This window comes from Pipra filicauda, unplaced genomic scaffold (assembly GCF_003945595.2).
Source record: "Pipra filicauda isolate LSUMZ 115617 unplaced genomic scaffold, ASM394559v2 scaffold98_size3848907_pilon, whole genome shotgun sequence".
In the NCBI taxonomy this organism is placed as follows: Eukaryota; Metazoa; Chordata; class Aves; order Passeriformes; family Pipridae; genus Pipra; species Pipra filicauda.
This window is the reverse complement of record NW_024105186.1, coordinates 1,531,691-1,555,129: the sequence shown is the minus strand read 5'-3', so window position 1 is coordinate 1,555,129 and position 23,439 is coordinate 1,531,691. Positions and strand designations below refer to the sequence as shown.

The window sequence follows — 23,439 nt, the reverse complement described above, 5'->3', positions numbered from 1 at the left end:
ACTAAACAAAAGGAAAAAACAAAACCGAAATCCACCAAAAAACAAAGTCTGGTTTATTGACATAAATATTTTCTGGCTAGAAGGTTAAGGATTTTTCTAAAAGGTGTCAGAAGGCTTTTATACTTACTTCCTCGTCCTCCTCTTCCTCTTCATCATCAGACACAATACCATCATTTAATGGCTCTTCTAAAAAGAAAAAAACCCACAAAATTATGGAAGTTCAGTTGTACATGCACAACTTAACAGAATCTCATTATTACCCACTTTGACAAGAGCAAGAGTTAGCTTGCTTCTCATACAGATGCCCCATCCTTTTCCAGACAACTATTGGAATCATTTGCTCCTATAAAGCATTCTAGAAATCACCAAAATCAATTCATATTTTGAAAAATGGCAGAAATATAAACACTCTGGAATTTTTATTTTCTCATAAAACCCACTGTGATGTCTCACTGTATTTACTGACAAGACTTGAATGGAAGAATGTGCATTTGCTAGTTTGTCTGTTTTTCAACTAATTTTTGATAAAAGACCCTATTTCTCCCTACAAACACTTCAATATTATACTGCTTCTGTACATAAAAAGTTAGTACTCACGTAGAATACTTCTTGTAACTTTTGGACAAAATTATTTCCTCGGAAAAAGCAGCCAGGCTTATGCTGGAAAACTGCATTTACTTGGACTCACCAATCAGACAAAGCCTCTTAAAAACACCATTCCCAGGTAGAAGAGGAGCAGTTCCATAACCTTGATGAACAGTTTTTCTATAGTGGCAATACAGTGCTTAAATACTTTATTTGTTCTGTCACAAGCTACAACTGTAATGTCTTTTACAAGCTAAACTGTAATTTCTTCTCTTTCCAAAAGCCAAAGAAAGCAGTCAAACTTGTTCTATGTTTACTGTATGGAAAGATTTAATCAGAATTAATCTCCTTTTCATTATTTGCGCTCTCTTTTTTCAGCCTTCCTTTCAGTCATAAGGATCAGAAAATAGAATAAATATTCTACATCCTCATACCTGTCTGTATTAACGCAGCATCTACATCAACATACTCTCCAAAAAGGATGGTCTCTGATAAGCCATTTCAGATAAAGCTACACCTCAAGAGAGCAAGAGATGAGCACAGGTAGACCTAGTCCCTAAATCCTGTTTTACAAATTTGTATCACATTTTTGCAGTTGACAGCAGTCTCTCATTACTGTGAGGCCACTGGCATGAAAGTAAACAGTCAAGGTCATTCTATTTACAGTCCCAAAACTCTGGAATTGAGACCTACTCAGCCTTTTATATCTTCTTTATAATTGTAACATAAAAGGAAATTTTAAAATACATCTGACTTTCAAATCCTGACACTCACTATTCACCCTCTCTCAGACCATCACAGTATTGTTATTCTTTGAGCGTTCCAGCGCCAAGTGAAAACATGAGCTTTTTTATGGCTTTTGTGAAAGATTTAAAGCTCTGATAGCTGCATCTGTTCTTCTGACCTGAATTGAGCTGCTTGATAATAAATTCAATCTGTCGGATCATCTCTGCGTTTCCTTCCTTGATAAAACAGCGCAGAATTTCTTCCATTCCCTGGATGTAGCAGAAAACATTGCTAGATCAGTATTTCATGTGATCACACTGAAAGAGTTTTGTTAGCTAAAACCTCTTTTTTTTTTTATTGTCAGGAAAAACAGAGGCAGTGTGAAGCAAACCACTGTGTCCAGCTCCAAGTGCACCCTACACAAAAGGAATAAGCTGTCTAGATTGCTTCTAGGTTTAAATACAGACATATCCATGATGAACAGCAAATTTTCTCAATAGATTTGCTGCTTCTGCCTTCTGAACTCAGTACACAGTAGTCATCAGAACAGGGCAAATTTGCATCCACAGAGACAACAGTGCAAGGTTCAGAGGGAAAACAAAAAAGCAGAATCCACTTTGACATTAAACCTGCTCTCTCTTTATGGCTCCTTATAGGGTTGATATTGTGTCTTTAATTATTTAAGATGACTTCCAATCCTCTGCACTCTGTGAGGTAAAACACCTGACAACAATTATGTCTGCATAACTCTCTGGGTTAGTTCTTCAGCTACAAAGACATGCTGCTATCCCAGGAGCAGCTTCCTCAAATCCAGAAGCTAAAACACAGTCATTACCACTAGACTAACTTCCACAGGAGATCAGTTCCCAGTTCTAAAACCTTCCTCCTGCTGCCTTCCACAACTAACTACACCTATACCAGGAAGAAGTAAAAGCAGTAAGAGGAATTCATCCTTTTAGTGGCTCCTCACTGGTGCAGAATGAGTTACATAAATGGAAGAAGTAGCAGGGCAGATGAAAGCATCTCCTGGGCCACTTGGAATGTACAAAATGCTGGAAGGACACACTTCTAAAATATTCTAATTTTTAATTTAGACAGAATCCCTCACACTGCTGGGGGTCCACTTCTGGGAAAAAAAGCAGCAAATATGGCAAAAGCATTTGAGACATACATTCACACTATCCTGAGTATCTTGTGTGTTCCCTTCTCAGAATGTCCTGCTCAGCAGGTGCCTGTGTGGGCCATCTCTGGCACAGGCATTGATCTCCATGCAGCACTTCTTACCATTGCTCTGGCTTCTTCTCGGACAGAAGGGATGGCAAGAATGCTGTAGAGTGCTCCATTCACATATGGTTGGATCTGAGAGGAAGAAATAATCATATCACTAAGAAAAACGCTTACGCTCATCCCAGTTAACTAAAACAAAATGTAAGAGTGAAAGTGCAGAACAACTACACTTCAGAGAGTTAGGCCAGGCTAGACAGGACTTGCAAAAATTCCCACTTGGGAAGCAATGAACTTTCAGGATGCAAATATACTGTGATATGGATATAAATCAGTATCGCTGTGTGCCAATTTCAAACCTTCTGCCTTCCAAAAATGTATTCTTGCAAATTGACTTAACCATGGGGAAAAAAAAAAAGAGAAAAAAGGAGAGAAAAGCAGAAAAAGGTTAGTTTCTGATAAACACTAGTGGCACTACAAAAAATAGGACAAAGAACAGGGACAAGACCCTGTCAGCATGAACTCAAGACAAGCTTCAAACATTGTAGCCTTAGGCAGGATGATAAAAGCTGTAGCAGCTTCAAACACTTTGCTGCCTGTTACTGTCCCTCAGGAGAGGCAAAAAGCCAGCCAGCATGAAAGCTTTGAAATATGGTTAGTGAAAGCCACCAGATCTGTCAAACACGTTTTATCAGCACTTATGTGACCCTTTCAATTGGCCAGTTACTTTTGCAGCACTAAGATTTTCAGTCATCCTGTCTATACCTTTGGAAAAATGAACAATGAGCTAGACTGGGAGCAAGGGGAAAAAAGGGAAGATAAGGGACTGGGATTTACACAAGGATTCCACAGCTCCTCAGGAAGCTCTCCGGACACCCAAGAGCACTGTCTTCTACCTTTGATAATAAAACTTCTGTCAGCTTTGCTGGAGCAAACTGGGTTGTAAGAATGCACCCCCGAGAGAAAGTTCAAAGTCATTTTAAGGCACAGATTTCAACAATATGGTAGCATTTTCTAAGTATTCCAGTCTAGGGACTGAGATGTTATTTTGTATTAATATGTATTGTATTAAACTTTCATCATTCACAAAAACCAAGCTAGTGAAAGAATCCAATAAAGGTATGTCAAGTTTCTTAAAAAAAGAAACTTAATAAAAAGTAAAGAACTGATCTACATCTTCTAATGAATTTACAAAACACAGACTAAGCATTTCACTGAAATTTATTCTCTATTTTCAGTTCAAGTTATAAGCAAAAAAACCCCTGATGACTCAGTCATTGCATGTAAACATAAAGACATTAGAGTTCATATTTCATTTTTAGCACAAGTCCCCAGACACTTTGCACAATCATCACGGAATCACTCTAGAATATCCTGGTAAAAATTCTGCCTCCCTGAATTCAGTCTGTACAGTATTTGCCTGCATTTCCTCCTGCCTTGAATTTTACTCCATGGTTAAAGAAGTGCCCCTCTGCAGAGACAGCTGAAGCAATGTTTTCTATATCACACATTAGGCATCAGTGATGTGTTGAAAAGTATTAGGTAGAAATAACCAATAATTTTTAGCATTTTCCTCTGATGTAGTTCAATTTAGCATCTTAGATGAAAGCGTGTCCAGAGACAGAAAGTTGTAGATAAAAAGATATTAGGGCTTGAATGTCAGGAGTGTAGTGTTTTCTTTTAGCATTCCTTAAAACTACTAGCAAATGTGCTTCTCTGCACCTGATGTTTTGCATAATGGAATTGCACCACACATTGCTCATCTCATGAACTAGTTAAGCTTGAGATGATTTGGTGCAAGATGAAATTTAAACAGCATCAGAAACTACAATCAAGAAGGCACATGGACTGCATGGTAACTATGCATTTAAAAGACTTCCATTCTTAGCTGCCCACATTTGTTAAAGGAAGACATACTTATGGCTAGAAAGACCAGTGCTCAATAAAATAAAATTTAAGGAATCGTGAATTTTAGGAAAATTTCATGCAACTTAATTACATGACGGTCTAACAGGGGAAACAAAAGCAATTCTTTCTCCATTTTTTTCCTTTCTTGTTTTTTTTCTTAATATTTAATTTTTCCTTCCACATTTTCATTAACCCAAAGTTTGCTGTACAAATACCTCATGATTCTCATGGCCAAGAAGATCAGAGAGAACTTTGAGCACGTGGTTTGCAATCCTTGCACACATTTTCTTCCCTGAAAAGGCAGAACACATAAATATGTTTGGAAAAATAAAACAGATCAGAGTAAGTTTCTTTATTAGTTTAGACAGAGCAATACTGTTGCTTGTTCCTGACAAATGCTGAATAATTGAGCTGAAATCAGTGAAGTTACTCTGGATTTATGCAGTTGTAATATTGGACAGGATGCAAAGGGGTTTTAAAAAGTTTAACAAAGGCATTTTTTTGTTTACAACAAGCAGATCGATTTTCCACCCCTTACCTTACTCTCCTTTTTAAAAGGAAATTTACTTTAAGCTTCTTTAAGTCTCTTGGGCATAGATAGGACCTTATTTTCTTGGGGAGAATCTCTGCATTGCAGAAGTGAAGCAGGTAAGCATTTCACTGCACAAGGTGAAGGTTAAACTCCTCTCCGTTACTCCTCAACCCAGGTCTCTCTTGCTTACAAAGAAATCTCTTACACAGACTGTGTAAGTGGACACAAAGTGTCCTTTGAAAAGTGGGCCTGGAATGTAGGAATGGCAGCCTTCATTGATATGAAAAAATAATCAAATCTTATAGGGTTCCATTGCTTATTTCCTTGCTTAATTCTTTAGAGTTTGGTGAAGCTAACCTCCATAACTGGGATTCTTGGGAAAAGAGATCTGCTCAAAAGCATTAGTTATAACACTCAAATATCTCTGGTCATGTAAATCACTGCTACTGATTATAGTCACTTGAAAGAATCCTGGTATATCAGGAAAAAAAAAGATTTACAATCTTCCCTCTCCATTTCTTGGAATAAAGTTGTAATACAAAATGTAAGACACCTGCACTTCGTAGACAAAGATTCATGAGCAAGGCAACAGAATATTCCAGGGTGTAATCAGACAGGCAATCTGTATCTGTTAGAACATCAACCAGCCAGAAAATGAGCCCATCTTTGATCATTGCAGACTGTAGTGCACGCCTAGGATTAAAAAACAAAAATCAGATCACAAATCACAAAAATCAGATCACTGCATAAATAGTTTTCAAATACATTTATAGCTAGTATAAGCACATTAAAAACACACTAGCCTGCCAAAAAAAAATCCCCAATATACCCATTTTGGCAGAATCATTAAACTAAGTAATTAACAAAGCCTGAAGAAAGTGAAGATTCAGATTCCCATAGGTTAGAGGAGTAAAACATTGTTGGATAGGTTGGGGTGGTTTTGTCTTTGTTTTGTTCTTTTTAAACCTGCAAACTGCTGAGGTAAGTTTCTTCATTGTTTTCTAAGGCTTCTTACTCCATCTAGAATGGCATTTTCAATTGTCTTTTAAAATTGGTTTAAAAAACCAGCTACACACAACAGCTCCATAAAACAAATTAATTACTTCTCCTGACATAGGTAGCCACAGCACTGTAGCACTTTTGTACTGTTGATTTGACAAATGAGGTTTTTTGCTTGAATTTATTTGCTCTTTTCTCTAGAGATTCTTAAATCACATGTTCTCTTAACTCAACCTGCATTTGCCCTTGAAGAGTACACTGAATAAAGTGCCAGGTGGCCAACTGTGCTCTACAACTGAAATTCCACGCGTTACAATACAAAAAAGAAGTATATACTGGTAGAAAGGTCTTACTGAAGAACACAATTTTTAATAACATTATTTCCAAGAGGCAATAAGTTTAAATTGCAAAGATCAAAGCAGGTATTTTCCTAGTTTTAGTCCTGAAAGCTCACATACTTTCTCAGTGCTGGATATTGCAGCAGGCCTATGGCATGGACTAAGCAAAACAAGGGAGCACCTGACCACATGTTAAAAGAGTTTCCCTCATTCGAGAATCTAGAATTAACCTCCTATAAGATTAACTGTTACTCTTTAGAAAGTAAAAAACTTTCAAATTTTCAGCAGCTTAGTGCCTAGACCCCAAAATCCAAACTAACTTGTACTACCAACAACTGCTTTAATAGAAATACCATTTTCTCTGAGATTGGTTTAGGATTTCAAGCAGTAGGGTATGAAGATTTATTCTCTTTCATCACAGATACGTACAAGGTATCTTGTCAGAAAGCAGTGCAGAATTTTACACAAAGCACATTTATGTGTGCTTCATCCAGACAAGTTCTAAATTAAGCAAATCCAAGGGCAGCCCTCATTCATCAACAAACCCAAACAAACAAACTCAAACAAAAACAAATGAACACTTGCAGTCTGAATTTAGAAAAAACTTGAATGAAAGTATCAAGAGCTAAACAATTAGATTTAGTTAACTTACATTTAGTTAACTATTTAGGGCTGAATATTCTTCCTGAGTACTATGAAAACAGAGTTCCTAAGATCATATTTATTTGATAAATAGAGCACCATCATACCCTTTACTGCTTTTGCATATTTCTTTTGTGGTGGGCATTTGAGTCAGACTGCTAATGCAAAAGTAAGAAACAAGACAGGCCTTGCATAGCCAGCTCCAGGAAAGAGGATCAACAGGATGAAGATGAAATCCCTGAAATATGTTTGCAGAAAGGATAATGAAAACCTTATGTCTGGAATGTAACACAACTCTTTTTTTCTGTGTAGGATCGTCAGAGGCTTCTACACTAAGATTTTCACTTTGTTCAGTTAAGGAACACATATAAAGCACACGAGGTAGTGGCAGGAGATGTATATTTACTTGAGTCTGGACAGCTGGTAGGAAGTCAGGTTAATTCACTCAGCAAAACTGAGTTCTCCTCCATAATAAATGCCATTGCTTTCATCAGCCATCAGGGGTTCTGATGATTGTTATGGGAAAATCAAGTGCTCTTCTTTCCTCCTTGAACAGAGCCTAACTAGCCTGCATTTCCTCTCCCGCTGTCACCACTGCATGCTGTGCTTTCATCACCTGAGGCTGAATTTCTGCAGAGCCCCCAGAACATTCTCCCATGTAAGGGAATCCTTGTCTTCAGCTTTCAGTCTCTCCTCCAGCATTCGCAGCAATGTTGGGTTCTGAGAAAGGTAGACACGACCTGATGCAAAAAGTGATGAAAGAACAGATGCTGAGATATCAGCTGTGACAGAAAAGCTCCCTATCCTTGGAAACGTAAGCAGGATTGACCTCGGTTTCTTCTTGAAAAGCCACAGTCTTGTGCCAAAACCCAAACACACCTGCACAAATGAAGTTGTGTAGCAGACCAGTTGCCTTCAATCCAGACACTTGGGGCATTAGAGGCCCACACTTGCCAAATCAGTACCACACAGAATCCACTGTTCCTCTTTCAGTACATGCTTTCTGATCTATCACGGTTTTGTACACTCAAGGAAAAGAACAGAGGTGTCCAAAGAGCTTGGGAAAATCAAGTGCCCTGCTGCTACTGACTTTAAGTGGGATTTCAGTTCCTAGCAATAGTTAGCTCCAAAAGCAGCAGCAAACCAAAGGCTAATTTGGGACAGGTGGAGATAGAAAGCTGGATATACATATGCATCTAGTTGGCAGTGATGCACAAAGATTTATTCAGGTGAGGACCATGAAAATGTAGGAGCAGACACAGTAGCCACTATTGCACAGCCTGGTACCAGGTCTGCTCACAGGACCTCTAATTAATGGGGATTTTTCTTTTTAACCCTCATGAAGAGACTGAAGACTATATTAAAGTTCCCACATAGACCACAAATCAGCAAAACAAGTCAAAAATGCTGAATACACTGTGTCAAAATGAAAATTTTCTACATACTGAATGCATGTAACAAAAGACAGTGAATCCCTAGAAAAAGGGTGCAAATAAGGCTCTAAATTTTCACATACAGTGACATGCACTTGTGAAGTACCTATAAGCCAGCATTAGCTGAAAATGCTACCTTATTTTTTGCAGTGAATCTTTTACCTTCTGCCAGTGAAGCAAAAGCATTGATGAGTCTTGCCATATACTGTCTGACTACCTCACTCTTGGAATTTAATAATTTGAGGACACTTCTCTGAAAAAAAAAAAGCAAACATTAATTACATCTCACTAAAGAAGGAAAAAAGCAAAGTTAGTTTTCTGTATTGTTTTGAAAGCTTCATTAAATTTACACAGCAAATAAACTTTGAATGCATATTGATATCTTAAGTAATGTCAATATCATTTCAATTTCTTTTTTATTGGCGGGGGGTGAGGGAGAAATGGAAAACGAACAAACAAATTACAGCTTCTCAGCTCAGTCTGTTAAAACACTGGGGTAGAGTGGGAATTACAATGAGCCAACACAGTTCAGTTAAAGCTGGTATCTAAAATTAATATTCAGTCAGTGAAAAAAAAAGCCCACAAAGCAAACAACTTAATTTTGTTTATGAACTGAAATGCAGTAAAGTTACCTGAATAAGAACAGTTTTGTTTGACAACTAAGAGTGTGGGAGGCAGCTCAGTAACTTACAAACAACACCACATTGCAACTTATTTCTCATCTGTTTTATTTCAGGCATTACTTATAGATATAACTTCCCTCTTACAGAAATTTACAGAGAGAAAAACAGATCATTGATTTAATAATCCTTTAACTTTTTTAGAGGTACAAGTTACTGTTGCGATGACAATGGAGCCACAACATAACAAGTAGACCCACTGCCTCAAACACCTGGGGAACTCAAATATGCACTAAATTCACTACTACAGATGAAAACAAGTTGCACTTTTGTAAGCAACAGTACTGGATTATCAAGGACTGAAACAACCTTTCAAAATCAACAAATCAGCAATTCCCCTTTCTATAGAAGGGTACCAAACCATTTCAAATTCATACAAGTACTGCTGAACCTGTTATTGCAGGTGCATAATGACATATTCCACAGCAGTATTGGGACTGAAGTACTAATTGAGTTCTTATTGTAAATCAGTGAAATGAATTGAGTGTGTTATTTAACAATACCTAATCACTCAAACAGGATCTGATAAGCAAGAGCTAACTCATAAATAAGGGCTCTGGCTTCTGCTCAACTCACAGAAGTTAAGCACCAGGAGAGGTGATAAATTTCCATTTGTCTACAAGAACTGTGTCTACATTGAGAGCTCTTGTAATGCAAAGTTTTGCCATCCACATTTAAAGATTAGGATGTAGAAGTTAAATATATCACCTGAGTTTGACACTACTACTTTTTTTTTTCCCCTCCTCTTTCAAAGAGCAATAAAATTTTATGATCAGCACTTTATAGACAGAAATGAGCAGTATCACACAGAAGTTGGACAACTGACAACTCTCAGTTCCAGCTGACCTGACAGTTGCTGTGACAATCCAGGAGATCATTACTGATGTAGGCTTGCAGGACAGTGTCTCTCTGTTCTCCAGGATATGATGTCGTCAAGCGCTAAAATAAATAACAATAAAATAAACCAGTCAAAAAAGAAAAAAAAAAAAAGGTAGTGTAGATTAATGACCTCTGAAGATTTTTAAGGTGCTGATACTCCATAGCTGAGAAACCTCTTCTCATAGGGGGGAGGAATTCAGCCTCAGTGATCTAAGGGAAAGAGATGAAATGAACTGACCTGACCTCAGCTTAGCGATCCATTACAAAACTGTTACTTGGCAGCAGCTGTCATTACTGTCCCTACAGGAAGGATACAGCATTACTTCCCATGAAGTTAAAAAAGCCCCTCTTAATAGCTACAGATGTGGTGTTTTTCTAAAACATCTGAGAGAGAGCACTGGGATAGAACCACCACTGGTCAGACCCAATGGATGGGTTTTTATGTGAAAACGGACATTGCACCTTGGTCAAAATTCCACTATTATCATCTTTCATGTCTGTCACTTTGAACCCATCAGCTTCCTTTTCAGCAGGAAAATGTAACTTCCTGTTGTCACTTGTATTTTTTCTGAAATGTCATTACACAGTCCAAGTCAAACAAAAGGAGGGCTCCTGTAAAATACCTTGACTGTAAAGAAAAACTGGTGATTAGAGTCAGATATGTCTTGGATACAGCAATATTTGTATAAATGTAAACCAGTGCAACATATGGAAAAAGGAACTACCTCAGACAACAACAATTTATTTGAAAATATATCAGAAATTACTTCCACTGAATATCCCAGGAATCTGGAAATTCCTCATGTGAGGAATCTGTCTTTCCTCAGATGAGAAGGACAGGGTTACTCTACAGATACCTACTGCCCTGAGCTATCTTCATAATCTCAAGATCCTTAGCAAACTTCACTGACAAAGAGAGAAGTTGCCTGTAATGCTGAACTGATCACCAGAACAACCATTTCACTTGCAAAATGGGTCTCAGTTCTGGATTCCTTCAGAAGGGATCTATTTTTTTATTTCTCCAGAGGCCCTCTCCTTACCCAGCGCAGAGCCTGCAGTAAGAAGGCCTTGAGACGATCATTCCCTGTAATCAAATCTTTCTTCAGCTTCTCATAATCCAAAGAGGGCAACAATGGCACATCCTGCATCTTCCTAAATGCAAATGGGAAAGACATTTCATCAAAACTCTCTCTCCTCCTTCAGTGCAGCTGATGTTACTGAGGTGAGAAGAGCCAAAACAGGAAGTCTGCTTCAGGAAAAGAGCTTCCACATTTTCACACTTTTGTTACTTTTATTCTCTTTTAGAACAACAGACTTGTTAATCTTGGGTTTATTTTTTTAACCATGCATGCAGCTCACTTTTCCCTCCCCTGTGTGGACCACAAGGGCATGATGGCAGCAGCTCCTGGCTTTTAGCACACAATTATAAACAGATGCAGTAACAAGCTGCAGCTCCAACTCCACCTCTAAGCCCTCACACACACATAAATGTCTTCTCCAAGACAAAGGTGGTGTGTGCGTGGGCTGAATGGATTTTCACAGCCTGAGATTTAACACAGGACCACTTTTTATGCATCAGTAGTATCTTGCTATTTTGAGTTTTAACACTCCAAAAGAAGTTTCCCTTAATAAAATTGCTTCCAGTCAATGTTTTAATTTTAGTATTTAAATATAATACACTAAAATGTTTTACTATCTTTCCATCTAACCACTTTTCAAAACAAGTTTTATGTCATATGTATAACTGTTTATCTTGTAAACAACAGAAGAATCAAAACAGTGTCTCAAAAATTTAATAAAACTTCACTTTGGATATACCATCCCGATTTGATATTATAAGCTTAAATTAATTCAGTCCCCAAAAAATTAAACTTGAAGCACTCAAAATTCCCCTTTTCCTGGATTTGTGAGAATCAAACCAATTACAACAACAGGAGTGGAACATGCGGAAACAGTAAAAATACAGAAACAACCTCACAGGTGTGGAATGGCAGATTTACTGGATTAGCAACATCCTGCTGTAATTAGAATGGAACTGAAGCTGCTCAACAGAAGAATACAGATCACACAGTATTTGCATGAATGTTCAGTGAGATCAGAGGAAGCACAGAGGGGGAGTGATTTCCATTTGCAGACAACTGGCAATGCACTTCAGTTTACAAACCCCTCCTTCTCTTCTCCACAGACAGAAATGAAGCTCAGCAACAAATACTTACACAGGGGCTAAAGATGCTCTTAACATTGTGGAAGCCTGGATCAGAAAAATAAAGAAAAAAAAAATTACAACAGATTAGTCCAAATTTCACATCAACGTTACTAATGAGGTCCACAGTGAATTCTTTCACTGAGGTTCTGCAGTTCTTTTCCTATAAAACCTGTGCTGTAAACCCAGAAACACAGCTAAAGAAAGAGCACTTCAGTATTTATCTTTCTTTTCACTTAAAGTGCTTAACAGGTAAAAAACCTCTTCTTTTATGATCTGGTTATGTTATCCTCACACTCATACTCCACAAATTATCCACACTTCAAGCATTTTAAAAGAATAATAATAAAAAATAGTAGAAACTACTGTCTGAAGCCTACTGAGGAAGATGAAGAACTTGCTGAGCACATTCATTGATTTAATAAATGTTCATACGTTTAAGTTGCAATATTTCATTGAAGACTCAGCACATATTCCTGTGTCCAAATTTATTGTAATTCTTTGTTTCAACACTAATGTTATCAAGTGCCTGTTGCTACTAAAATATACTCCTATGTATAAATGTTAATATGTAAAGAAAAGACTATGTATTCTAGTATGGATAAAACCAATATAGAACAGCATGTAATTTCTCCGTGGTTCTGCCTAAGATATGTTCAGTTTAATCCTGGATATATCCTCTCTGGTGCAGTGGGACACAGTGCATATACAGGCACCACTGTACAACAAGTCAGAGCTTAGAAACACCAACACAATATAAAAGTTCCACATAAAAGTTATCTGCTTCAGTAAATATTTTTTGCCAGAGTTAATTGTAAGTGAGCCAGGAAGCAGTAATTCTGGCATAAAAGTGCTTCATATCATGCATTCATGATGTCAACTACATGGCATATTTGCAGAATATTCAATGTCATCTCTTTGTGCTGATCTCTCTACTCACTTTCTAAAAATCTCTCATTACCACTTATGCCTGTAAAACTGGTCTTTTCTTCTGACCGAGGCTCTTTCAATGGGAGCTATATAATCAATGTCTACTGTCAGATTTAAAACTGTGGGATTTAGGAGACAAAAAGCATGAAATACCATAGAGAATATTGAATTACACCAGCTGACATATTCTTGAACACACTACCTCATGGGTGCCCTCCTAATACAAGGAACTGCTCTCTTAGATGTGAAATAAGCTTATAGGCACATTGGAAAGCATTTTATATTATCAATACTTGTTCACAATAGACAATTAACAGGTCATACACCTCAAAAGTAACCTGTCTTGACAGCAGTTCTCACATCATAGTTTATCTTACACAATACAGGTCTTTCAAATTATCATATCTACCCCTAGACTATCTTCTTCTTATTTATTTGTATTCATTTTCCTTAGCATTTTTGGTAAGTATAAAGAGTTAATTCTGTTTAAACAAAACTGTTTTCCCAGTCAAAACCTAACATCTTGTACCTGAATGTGCAATGAAATCACAAATCATTTTCCTTGCTTTCCTCAGCACCTTCCTCCATTAGAGGAAAACAGGAAAGAAAGTGATTATGGTACTTTAATGCAAAAGAAATGACAGAGCCCTTGAAGATGAGGAGGTCAAACAGAGAACAGTTGTGAGAAAAGAGCAGGACATTAGGGGTATATAGATGTATATAAAGGCTCTCTGCTTCTCAGCAAAGTCCTTTTTACCCACCTCTTTGTTGACTTAGGAAAACATGTGCTCCACTCAAAATCTAACTAAAGGATATGTAATTGGTAAAGATACACGCATCACCCTTCCACACAAATAAAACTTCTGGGGAAGTGTGAGACTTTGCAAGCATTTATAAATTTCAAACTGCAGAAACTTCAACTGGAAAAACATTCAGATTTTTACAAATCAATCAGATCAAGCAGGACAAAATCCTGTTAATTCCCAATTCGTTTTTTAGGCCGGCAGATGGAGCACAGCAAAGCATTTAATACGGTTTGCCTCTGCAGTCTACCTACACCAGAAGGGCACCACAGAGTGAGGCAGGCCCTGCACTGGAGCTCTGAGGGCAGCACCACTGAGCTGGAGAGACTTGTCACTTTGCTGATCAGACTCAGTTAATCAGTCTGGAACCTGCTCAGGGAGAAGGAAGCTCTCAGGGTTTCTGGGAAAGCAATAAGGATAAAGTTGCATCAGGTTCAATAAGGCTAAACAGAAACGTGAAAAGTTTTTGGGAGGCTAGTTTGTCCTTCACTGCGTTATCATTTCACAATCTGACTATGGCCAGTACTACTGATAAGCAGAAAGAATGGAACCATGTTACAGGCAGATGTTTCCTTTCTTCATTTTCATCTATATTATTGCTTTAAATATCTGCATTATTGCCATTAGTCATAAGTAAGCTAATCTGTATCCATCTAGTGTGGCACAATGAGTAAGGCATTGTCTTGGGTTTCAGGAGATACCCTGCTAGTCCTGATTCACCCACCAACTGCAGGCAAATCAAAACACATCATTTCGTGTCTCTGGGCCTCAATTTTTCTCATCTGGAAAGCAGATGCAGGCATCAATCTCTCGAATAAGCTGGGATTTGAGATCTACCAATGAATGGCAGGGTGGAAGAGCTAAAAATTATTATTTTGCTATTAAACAATTGAATGCTTATGGCACAGCCACCACAAACAGAAAAACAACAGATCTAGTAGCTCCTCTTCACTATCAGTTTTCTTAGATTACAAGATTTATTTCCTCAGCATTTTCTTCCAAGCCCTTTCCCCAGTCTTACCTTTCCTGGAACAGATTAAATATTACTTTAACCTTTTGAGAAACAGTATTCCTTAAATTGCCAGTGAAAGACAGAGTGTGAAGAACATGAAGCAAACATGTTCCCATGTCCCAGCGTGTCCCAGCGCTCAAAGACTTAATCTTGAACAAAATACTTTTCATGCAAAACCTATCTTGAGACAGAATCATTTGTCATAATTGAAACACATGCAGAAGCTCAGTGTCTAAAGGAAAGGGAAAGAAACACAAGAAAACAACAGCCCAAGCACAGCTCATTCTGGTAGGATCATGGGGTATGACATGTTTGTGTTGGTTCTTGCCAAAGCCAAACCAGGTGCCACATGAAGTCAAATAATTCTGTCACGATGCACATTAGCCACAGATGGCAGCCCTTCATTTTTGAACAAAGCGAGGCATGAATATGAACAGCATGGAATAAACCAAAGAAGTTCAAAGGGAAAGAAAAAAAAAATCAATATTTATAAAAGAAAACAGATGCATTTCATGTGCAAGCCAAGACCACGATTTGATTTTATCGAATACTGTAGCCCTGTATTCAAACCAATTCCCCTTTGCTATTTGATGTATATATTCATAATATGCTGAAGGTGAAGCTGAAAGCCAGATTCTGTCTTCAGTTCCCATTCTGAAAATGTGCTGTAAGAATTCCGTGTAAATTCAATGCAGATTCCAAATTAATAGTCAAAGATAAGTGATGAATATGTGATGAGTAAAACCAAAATTTGAGCAAATTTCTACATATTAAAACTCACAAATTTATGTTGAGCTCATTTGTTACATGCTAATAACAAGACTGCTCCACATGTAGTCTATGAGGGATTAGACTCTGAGCTTGTGTAACCTGGCAGGTCTTCTGGGGCTATGCAAAGTTATTTCATAAGAAGATCTGCAAATGTTTTTCATTTTTTTTCTTACTTATACTAGAGATATGCTGTTATGAAAACTTCCCACTTGCCATATAAAACAGGTTCTCTAAGACATCTGAAGTGTACATAAAAAAGTCACACTGTAATACTGGGTGATAATGTAATGAGAAGACAAAATGCCAGAAAAAAAGTATAAAATACTATATATAAACAGTGAGAGGAGCTGACAGCTATCCATGTATTCAAGAAACGCTTCAGAATTAGAGTCAGACAGCTTTACAGAAATTTTATAAACAACTCTACACTGTAAGTTATTACATTCTACATTGTATAAAGTTACATTTAACTAAGACTTTATACTAATCTGTATAAGGGAAAAACTTTTTTTTAGCAGAGATATTTTCATTCATAACTGCTCATCTGTAATCAACTTTTCTCAGTATCAAACCTCAGACTTATGTGAGGGAACAAAATCCTAAAGATCAAGGGAAAGGTGTCTGTTATGAACATTCATGTCATCAGTAGGAACAGGTTGATTGACACAGGTGATCTTTTACCATAGGTGAATAGGGGTAGTATTCTCTATATCAAGATAAAAGAATCACATAAGGAATTGTCTATTGCATTCAATACTTCTATGACTATTTCTCAAAACAAAATGTTGTTTTAAGGAGAAAGCTGAGTGCCCACACAGGTTTACTGTAATTCCAGGTGATAAATATGTTGGAAAAATAGGTAGTCTTTCTTGAAAGGCAAAATCTTGTTTTACCTAAAGAAAGCAATAAAAATATAAATATGTGTTATTTTAAGCTGACTGACATTTTTCAGAATTGGTGTCAATCACTTTTATGAATTGATTACATACTGAGTTACTTAAAAGCAAACTCATTTCCTTTCTTCACAAAGAATGCACTGAATATGGGCAAAATTAGATACTTATGGTGTACTTGTAGTATTGCCAGAATAGGAACTTCCATCTGGGTTACAGAAGTCACAGGCAGTACACAGAATATAATTTTGCATTTTCAGTTTTCAAGGAAAAAAGATCCATTTTAATTGTATGAAAGAATTTTATAACCTTTACTACGGAAAGAAAGTTTGACTTTTGGAATTAAAAATACAAACACGTAGAACACGATACCCCTCTGAAGAGCACAACTCAACTTGCTGTATTACCTTGAGCAATAATATTTATTTGCTTTGTCAAAGGTGTTGTGGGATCAGCTGGTGTTGGCACACATCAGGGACATTGTATGCTATGTACAGATGATAACATGGAAGAAACAACTGTTTTCTGCATGCTATAGGAAGCTGTAAAGTTTAATGTAAAATCTGTGGGCAAAGCTGCTCTTGTGTTGACATGCTGCATTATGTATATTATGAAGAACATCTATTCCATTCCCCATGCAGAAATTCCAAGCCTTGCACAGTTTCTGGCTCTTCATAAACCATACAGTTAGTGTCATGACAAGTTAAAATGCAGAGAAAATTGTTCCACATTGTGAAACGAAGAGAAATATAGAGCATGACAGATTGAGCAGGCAACATGAAAGGATATAAAGATATAGACACTTACATATCCGTCATCACAAGGGCTCATAGAGTAATATCCCTTTATGGGCAAACAGGTACACATTAAAATAAAGAAGATTAAAAAAAAATAAGTTAACAGAAATAAATCACAGAGAAATGCACAGTCCTAAAAAAAATAACAAGAAAAATCAGCTAAAAATTAACAGACTATTAGCTTTGAAAAGAATAGTCACCTCCTAATCCTCATACTGGTATGTCTTAGAATGGAAACTGGTGTGTCTCTCTTGTGATATATTTACAAGTTTCTCCTCTCAACACCTGGCAAACATACCTAGTCTGCATATTATTCCACTGTAATCATTAATTAGAACAGCTACATATGAAGCACTGACACATGGATGTGAATATATGGCTTGTACTGTTCAGTGAGGCAGCTCAGAGAGAGATACCAATGAACATGGTATCGATCAGATCTCAGCTTCTGAGAAAAGCAGCTGCCAGTGTTCTCCATACTTGCTTTGACTGGTTTTTCTGATCAGCACATAACAAAAGCCAAGACAGACAATTTAAGGTGTTTGAGCAACATTAGCAATTCCTCATCTCAAAAAGCTCCAAGGATAAACTAAGAAAAACTGGAAGTTTTTAGTATCTGTGGAAGGAAGCCTAAGATGTTGTTACTAAAATAAACGATGGTGATAATTCATGGTTCAAGTAGTTTAGTACAAAATATGTCATGTTCTCTTTAATTAGACTAAAACACTTAGAACAGCTTTGTATCTGAAAAGAACAGTCTTAATTCAAAATAAAAGTACACAGTTCAACACAATGAAATAAGACCAATGCTAATTACCTTTGCTTCCAATCTTTTTGTGCAAACCTGCCAGTACTTACTTTAGAGGACATTTTTGTGCAGATGAATAAGCACATAAACACTGTATTTATGAGGTTGCTCTTTAACAGACATATACAGCCTTACATAAGAAGACATAAGAAACCTGCCACTCTTCAGTGGCAGAAACCAGGAGATAACCTGTATTGTGATGAAAGACATTTCAACACATGCATGACCTGAGCCAGTGAAAATGGACATAGGCATCTGGACAAAGACTACATTAAAGGTAAGTTTTAACAATAAAGGAAACCACAAAAGGTTGGACCAAACAAACTTTCAAAGTCCCTTGCAACCTGAGCTATTCCATGATTTGAGGACAGTAACAGGAAAAGTCTGTGGAAACCCCTACTGGTGGCAACATCTCACCTTTCGAGATGAAGAATTCATGTAAATAAAAAACCCCGCAGCAACTTGTGAAAAAGGCATCATATACTGTATCAGCAGAAAAAAGAACTTCTTGCTTACATAAAGAGAGACGTTTGTTTCTTCATTTCCATACATAAATGGCAACATATAAAAATCATCCCATGGACAGGGATGCAGAAGACTCATATATGTCATCCTAAGAAAAGCTCACTTAGAGTAGATGCAGTTTGCTGCAATGCAGATATTATTTTTAAATGAAAGAGGGTACATCCACATCATGCCTGGTGAATCCACTTTAAGTGGTTCAAAGTGATTAAAAACTCAAACTAAAAACCTTCAGTTACCCTGATCCTGGGTTTCATGGGGTCTCCTGGTGCAGAAAACTTTCACGAGTAAGAAGCTGAACACCTGCCACAAACTGTTATGGTTTGATGGCATATGCACAGTTGCAGTAGAAAGGGTGTTTGAGGACAAAAGCACAGAGCACAAGAAAAACAGGAGCCTGTGCTAGTCATTACAGTTATCCCAAGAATTAAAATAAAATTTCCTCTTGGTTTACAATTTGTAAATGACAGTTTCACTTTACAGAGTAGCTGGTGATTTTGTTCAGTGACAGAACTTAAAAAAAAAAAACAAACAACAAAAGAGACCTAAAACTTGCAAGGGACATTAATTCACCTAATTGTAGCTACAGGTAAATATAATCAGACTGAATAGCAGCAAAAAACATAATGGGCATTTATTCTATTCCATGACACAGGTGCAATATATGCAAACATCTACACAGCTTTCAGGTCACAGAAAGATTCCCCATTGGTTAACACACACCTCTACTACTGACAGAAACTGTGTATCTGAAGAAACAATTCCAGTTTGCCCTTCAATCCAAAGTTTAGAAAATCTTATTACCTTATCACTAATCCAAGAAATTCTAGGAAGGTGTACATCTTACTTCAATCCAAAAAGGTTCTTTCTGGGTTTAAGACTTGAACCCATGCTACTTTTGATAGGGAGTGAATGTGCTAGGTTTGTGGTAAAAAGCCAGAATCCTCTTGGCTTCATGATGTGTAATGAACAGAAAAAGCCCACAACCCATGCTTCTTATCCACCAGACAAATCACTACCAGAAAGGTAAAAAAAAAAAAAATTAAACCACCACATCTCCAGAGTACGAAAGACATAAGAAACTGTGATAGTACTGTGATAGAATACTGTAGTTGAAACTATTCAAATCTACCACCACCTACATCAGTCCCCTGTCCTACTGGATATCAGAAAGTTGGAAATCCAATTAAACCTTTAAATAAATGTTTCCTCAGCTTGTCAGGCCTGGTGCTCTGGCCTCCTATTCTTAAACCCAGACCTTTTGCTCTGACAATTCTCTCAGGTTTCTTATCTCCCAGTTCAGGACCATATATGCCAAATGACATGATGGAAGGTGGTGATAACATTCAACTGCAGCTAGGAAAAAAGCCTTATGGTAAAACAGGGCTTTAGAGAGGCCTTGGAAACATCTCCCAGCTGTAATACAGTTCTGTGGCCTCTCTCCCACTGCGTGCAGCAGATGCATCCTGTTAATGGATTGTGGGTCAGGCTCATGAGCTGACCCAGGAGGTCAGAGAGATGGCAAGAGACATGGAGTTGCACTGCAAAAGAATGAGATCCAAGCCAGATCATCAGAGAGCACAAAGCTGACATCAGAAGCCCTTGCTAAGTAAGAGTTCACAGTGTGATTACAATGGAAAATTCTTTTGCTTATTAGTGCCTCAGGTCTTAAAGCCAGTGCAGTCTTAAAGCCAGACTTGCTTCTGGGATTTGTCCTCCTGATACAAATTTCTTCCAGGATGAAAATACAGGCCTTCAGTCATGGTGGGGGGCAAACCAGGAAGCTGATGTTTGTACAGTAACAGCACACATTAATAACCGATACATGTCACCTTTATTGTAATTTCAAAACCTGAGACCTCAAGGCTTTCTATTACACAGTACTGCTTTCCTGACATTAAAAATTGAGCACAATGCATTGGGGAAAAAAATCAAGTTTGCATACAAATAATGCTACCAAGGATATAATCCAAAGTATTCTCCTTAATTTCCTTGGGCAATTGTTCATTTTGGTTAACAGCACTCATATAATGCTCCTTCCCTGTATAACTTCAAACTACCAGTGTAGTGTAGCTGATTAAAAAAAATCACTGTAGAGCTCAAGTACAGATCTCAGAGAATGCTGCAGTTTTAGCATTTTCTGCTCTCAGAACCTGACCCAAAACCTGGGTTGTGCCCTCAGTTGTACCAGTATGGCTGACTGTAAACTCAAGCACCTCGTCTTTCCAAACTATGTAATGCACATTTACTCATTCCCTAAATAACAGAGATAGGAATTTAAGGCTGCATGACAGCACCACAAAAAAGTAATTTCCTTGCTAATGATTTTCTATTCTGCTCATCTATTTAGAGACATTGATCCACCAGAACCAATTTATTTAAGGGTCTGGCCCTGACACTGGTGATGTCAAGTGAGAGAGGATCAAATCCTGAATACCCAAGGTAAAGTGGGGAAAAAAAGCCAAACAACAAACCACCATATTTAATGCCTGTCAAAACTCTTCAGACAATTACTTTTTCAAAAAAACCTCTCACTCATCTTGCCTATACAGAGACCTAATGGTAAGGATGAGCAAACAAGTTGCCCCTCTGCAAGTTTCTTCCCTCTGCAATTATACAGGTGACTGTCCCTTACAGCAGAGGGTGTTTTGTGAAATGGAGTAGCTGGAAGGACCGGTGTCTCTAAGTATTTATGAGCAAAAAGTGAGGGAACCTTCCAACACAAATCCAGCACAGATGCTGTGAACTTGTGCTACTGCTTAGTCTGGGTCACGGTGCCTCCAGCTTTATTCCAAAACTTATGCAAAAACCTGAAACCACTTAAGGGTAGAACAATAACATCTGAGTGTATAACAATGAAGTATTTGAATCCCTGAAGAAAAAGTAATGGGATGGCTTAGTGGCCTAGTGGCAAGCAGTCAGAATTTTAGTCCATCTCATCTGGCTTCCTGGATCAACAGTCAGGGAGTGGCTAGAAATCTTTTGAGATTATGAGAAAGGAGTTTCGTTTTTGTTCTCATAAGATAGGCTATATGTATGTTTTTCTTCTTACACTTATTTGTGTTTCTACATGTTTGCTATTCGTGTATAAAACCAGAACTCTTTACTTTGGAAACAAATTAAGAAATTACGATCAATCAAGAATAAGACGAGGAAACCTGATTATGACACAGAGAATGTCTATATGCAAAGACTGTGATCAGCCCTCCAAAACTTGGCTAAATGCCTCAGACAGCCTGTGGGGATCTGCTTATAGAAATGACATTAGATTTCAACCACAGTAGCTACTATAACCTCATTGTCAAGGAGTGACCTGAAACAGTCAAGAAACCCGTAATCTAAACAGTCTCAGTGCTATAACTGGACTGGTCCTTCACCAGAGAGCTTGGATGGCACAGCAACTACCTCAAACAGTGTGGGTAAAGGAGCCACAAAGTCACACAGAAATAGTTATGCTAGTAAAGCCTAGTATAAAAACAGATACAACTGTGCTAGAAAAACACAGCTTTACTCAGTTTAACCTGGCTAATTTGGGACAAAAGAGAGGCAAAGATTTACCTCCAGCAGGAAAAAAAATCCACCACTGACACATTGTCTTTCTCTATCCTATCTGCACAGCTGGAGACTCTGTTAAAGTGGCTGGAGTGGCTTAAGTACAGTGGAAAAGGTGCTTTCAGAGAAGAAAGGCTTTTAGAGACAGTTTCAGAGCAGCAGAAGTAATGATGCACAAGATCAACAATCATTTCACAGATGAGAATCTCTTAGTAGAAGCAAACAGAAGTGTGGCTGTAAGAGAGTGAGTGGTCACCTAATGCTGTCAGGCAGCATCAACCACTCCTCGTGAATGGTAACTTTTGTCTACCTTGTTCTTAAAAACCTCCAGTGACAGAGATTCTGGCTGAAATACTGATCATACTCTGCCGCCCACAGACTTCTTCAATGATCATTTATCGTTCTTAAAACTCTTAAAAGTCTCTTTTTTCACACAGAAGGAAACATGCCTATACCTAAACGCTAAACCATATCAGGACAGATGTTTATGCTAAAATAGCTATGTGATAGGTGTACAGAAAAACATGCAGCCTAGCAGTAACCCAGCCAGCTTTTGTCAGAGAAGACACAGCTTCAGCCACTCTGCACTCTCTGCAGAGTAGATAAAGAAACAAGTCAGCACCTTCAATGAGGGTGACACTCTTCCCTCTGGTCCCTTCCCAAAAGGGTTCAGGAGCCTGAAGGATCAATTTATGATAGAAAGAAAAAAATAATGAGCAAAACCTTGGGCAAATGGAGCACCTTGAAAGCACAGGAGAAAAAGAAAAGTCTTGATCCAAGCAGAGAGCAGGAACAGAGAGAAAAGGAAACATGGCTGTACAGAATGGATTATCTCAGTACATGGAAGGGGAGACACATACAACCCCAACATCAGATGGCAAAAATACAGAAGACTACTGGGGTACCTAATGCTCAGAAATAAATCTGAGCAGAGAGGAATTGCAGATAGCCCATAATGTTGAGGTAGCAGACAAAACAGATCCTAGATCCTTCTTCAAACCCTGGAGTAGTGGCTTTTGCAGATTGCATAAGAAAGCACCTCCTAAATTCATGGCAAGTCAGAGAGAGGAGTTTTGACCATTAACAGGGAAGTGAAGGCATTTAAAACAGCGTGAAGAACAACAAGGAATAATATTGATATCTGAAAATATTAGCATGTAGTCAAGAAAAGGGAACATTTTTATTATCTCCTTATCTTTCTG

The 23,439-nt window shown here is 37.8% G+C and overlaps 1 protein-coding gene across 6 annotated transcripts in view; it reads right to left on the bottom strand.

Annotated features, from left to right (window-relative positions):
• The window catches only part of ARMC9 (armadillo repeat containing 9), a 66,484-nt gene that overhangs the window by 25,528 nt on the left and 17,517 nt on the right, over positions 1-23,439 (bottom strand). For 4 of the 6 annotated variants that reach the window (XM_027751054.2, XM_027751055.2, XM_039378056.1 and 1 more), the window contains 11 exons: positions 17,366-17,401; positions 12,163-12,197; positions 10,987-11,098; positions 9,914-10,006; positions 8,550-8,640; positions 7,571-7,694; positions 5,529-5,668; positions 4,659-4,735; positions 2,596-2,670; positions 1,490-1,580; positions 128-186 (listed from right to left, as the gene is read on the bottom strand). In XM_027751054.2, coding sequence (XP_027606855.1) covers positions 128-186; positions 1,490-1,580; positions 2,596-2,670; positions 4,659-4,735; positions 5,529-5,668; positions 7,571-7,694; positions 8,550-8,640; positions 9,914-10,006; positions 10,987-11,098; positions 12,163-12,197; positions 17,366-17,401 — 933 coding nt within the window. The remainder of the gene's footprint in view (positions 1-127; positions 187-1,489; positions 1,581-2,595; positions 2,671-4,658; positions 4,736-5,528; positions 5,669-7,570; positions 7,695-8,549; positions 8,641-9,913; positions 10,007-10,986; positions 11,099-12,162; positions 12,198-17,365; positions 17,402-23,439) is intronic. The other 2 variants (XM_039378058.1, XM_039378057.1) reach the window with 1 other exon arrangement.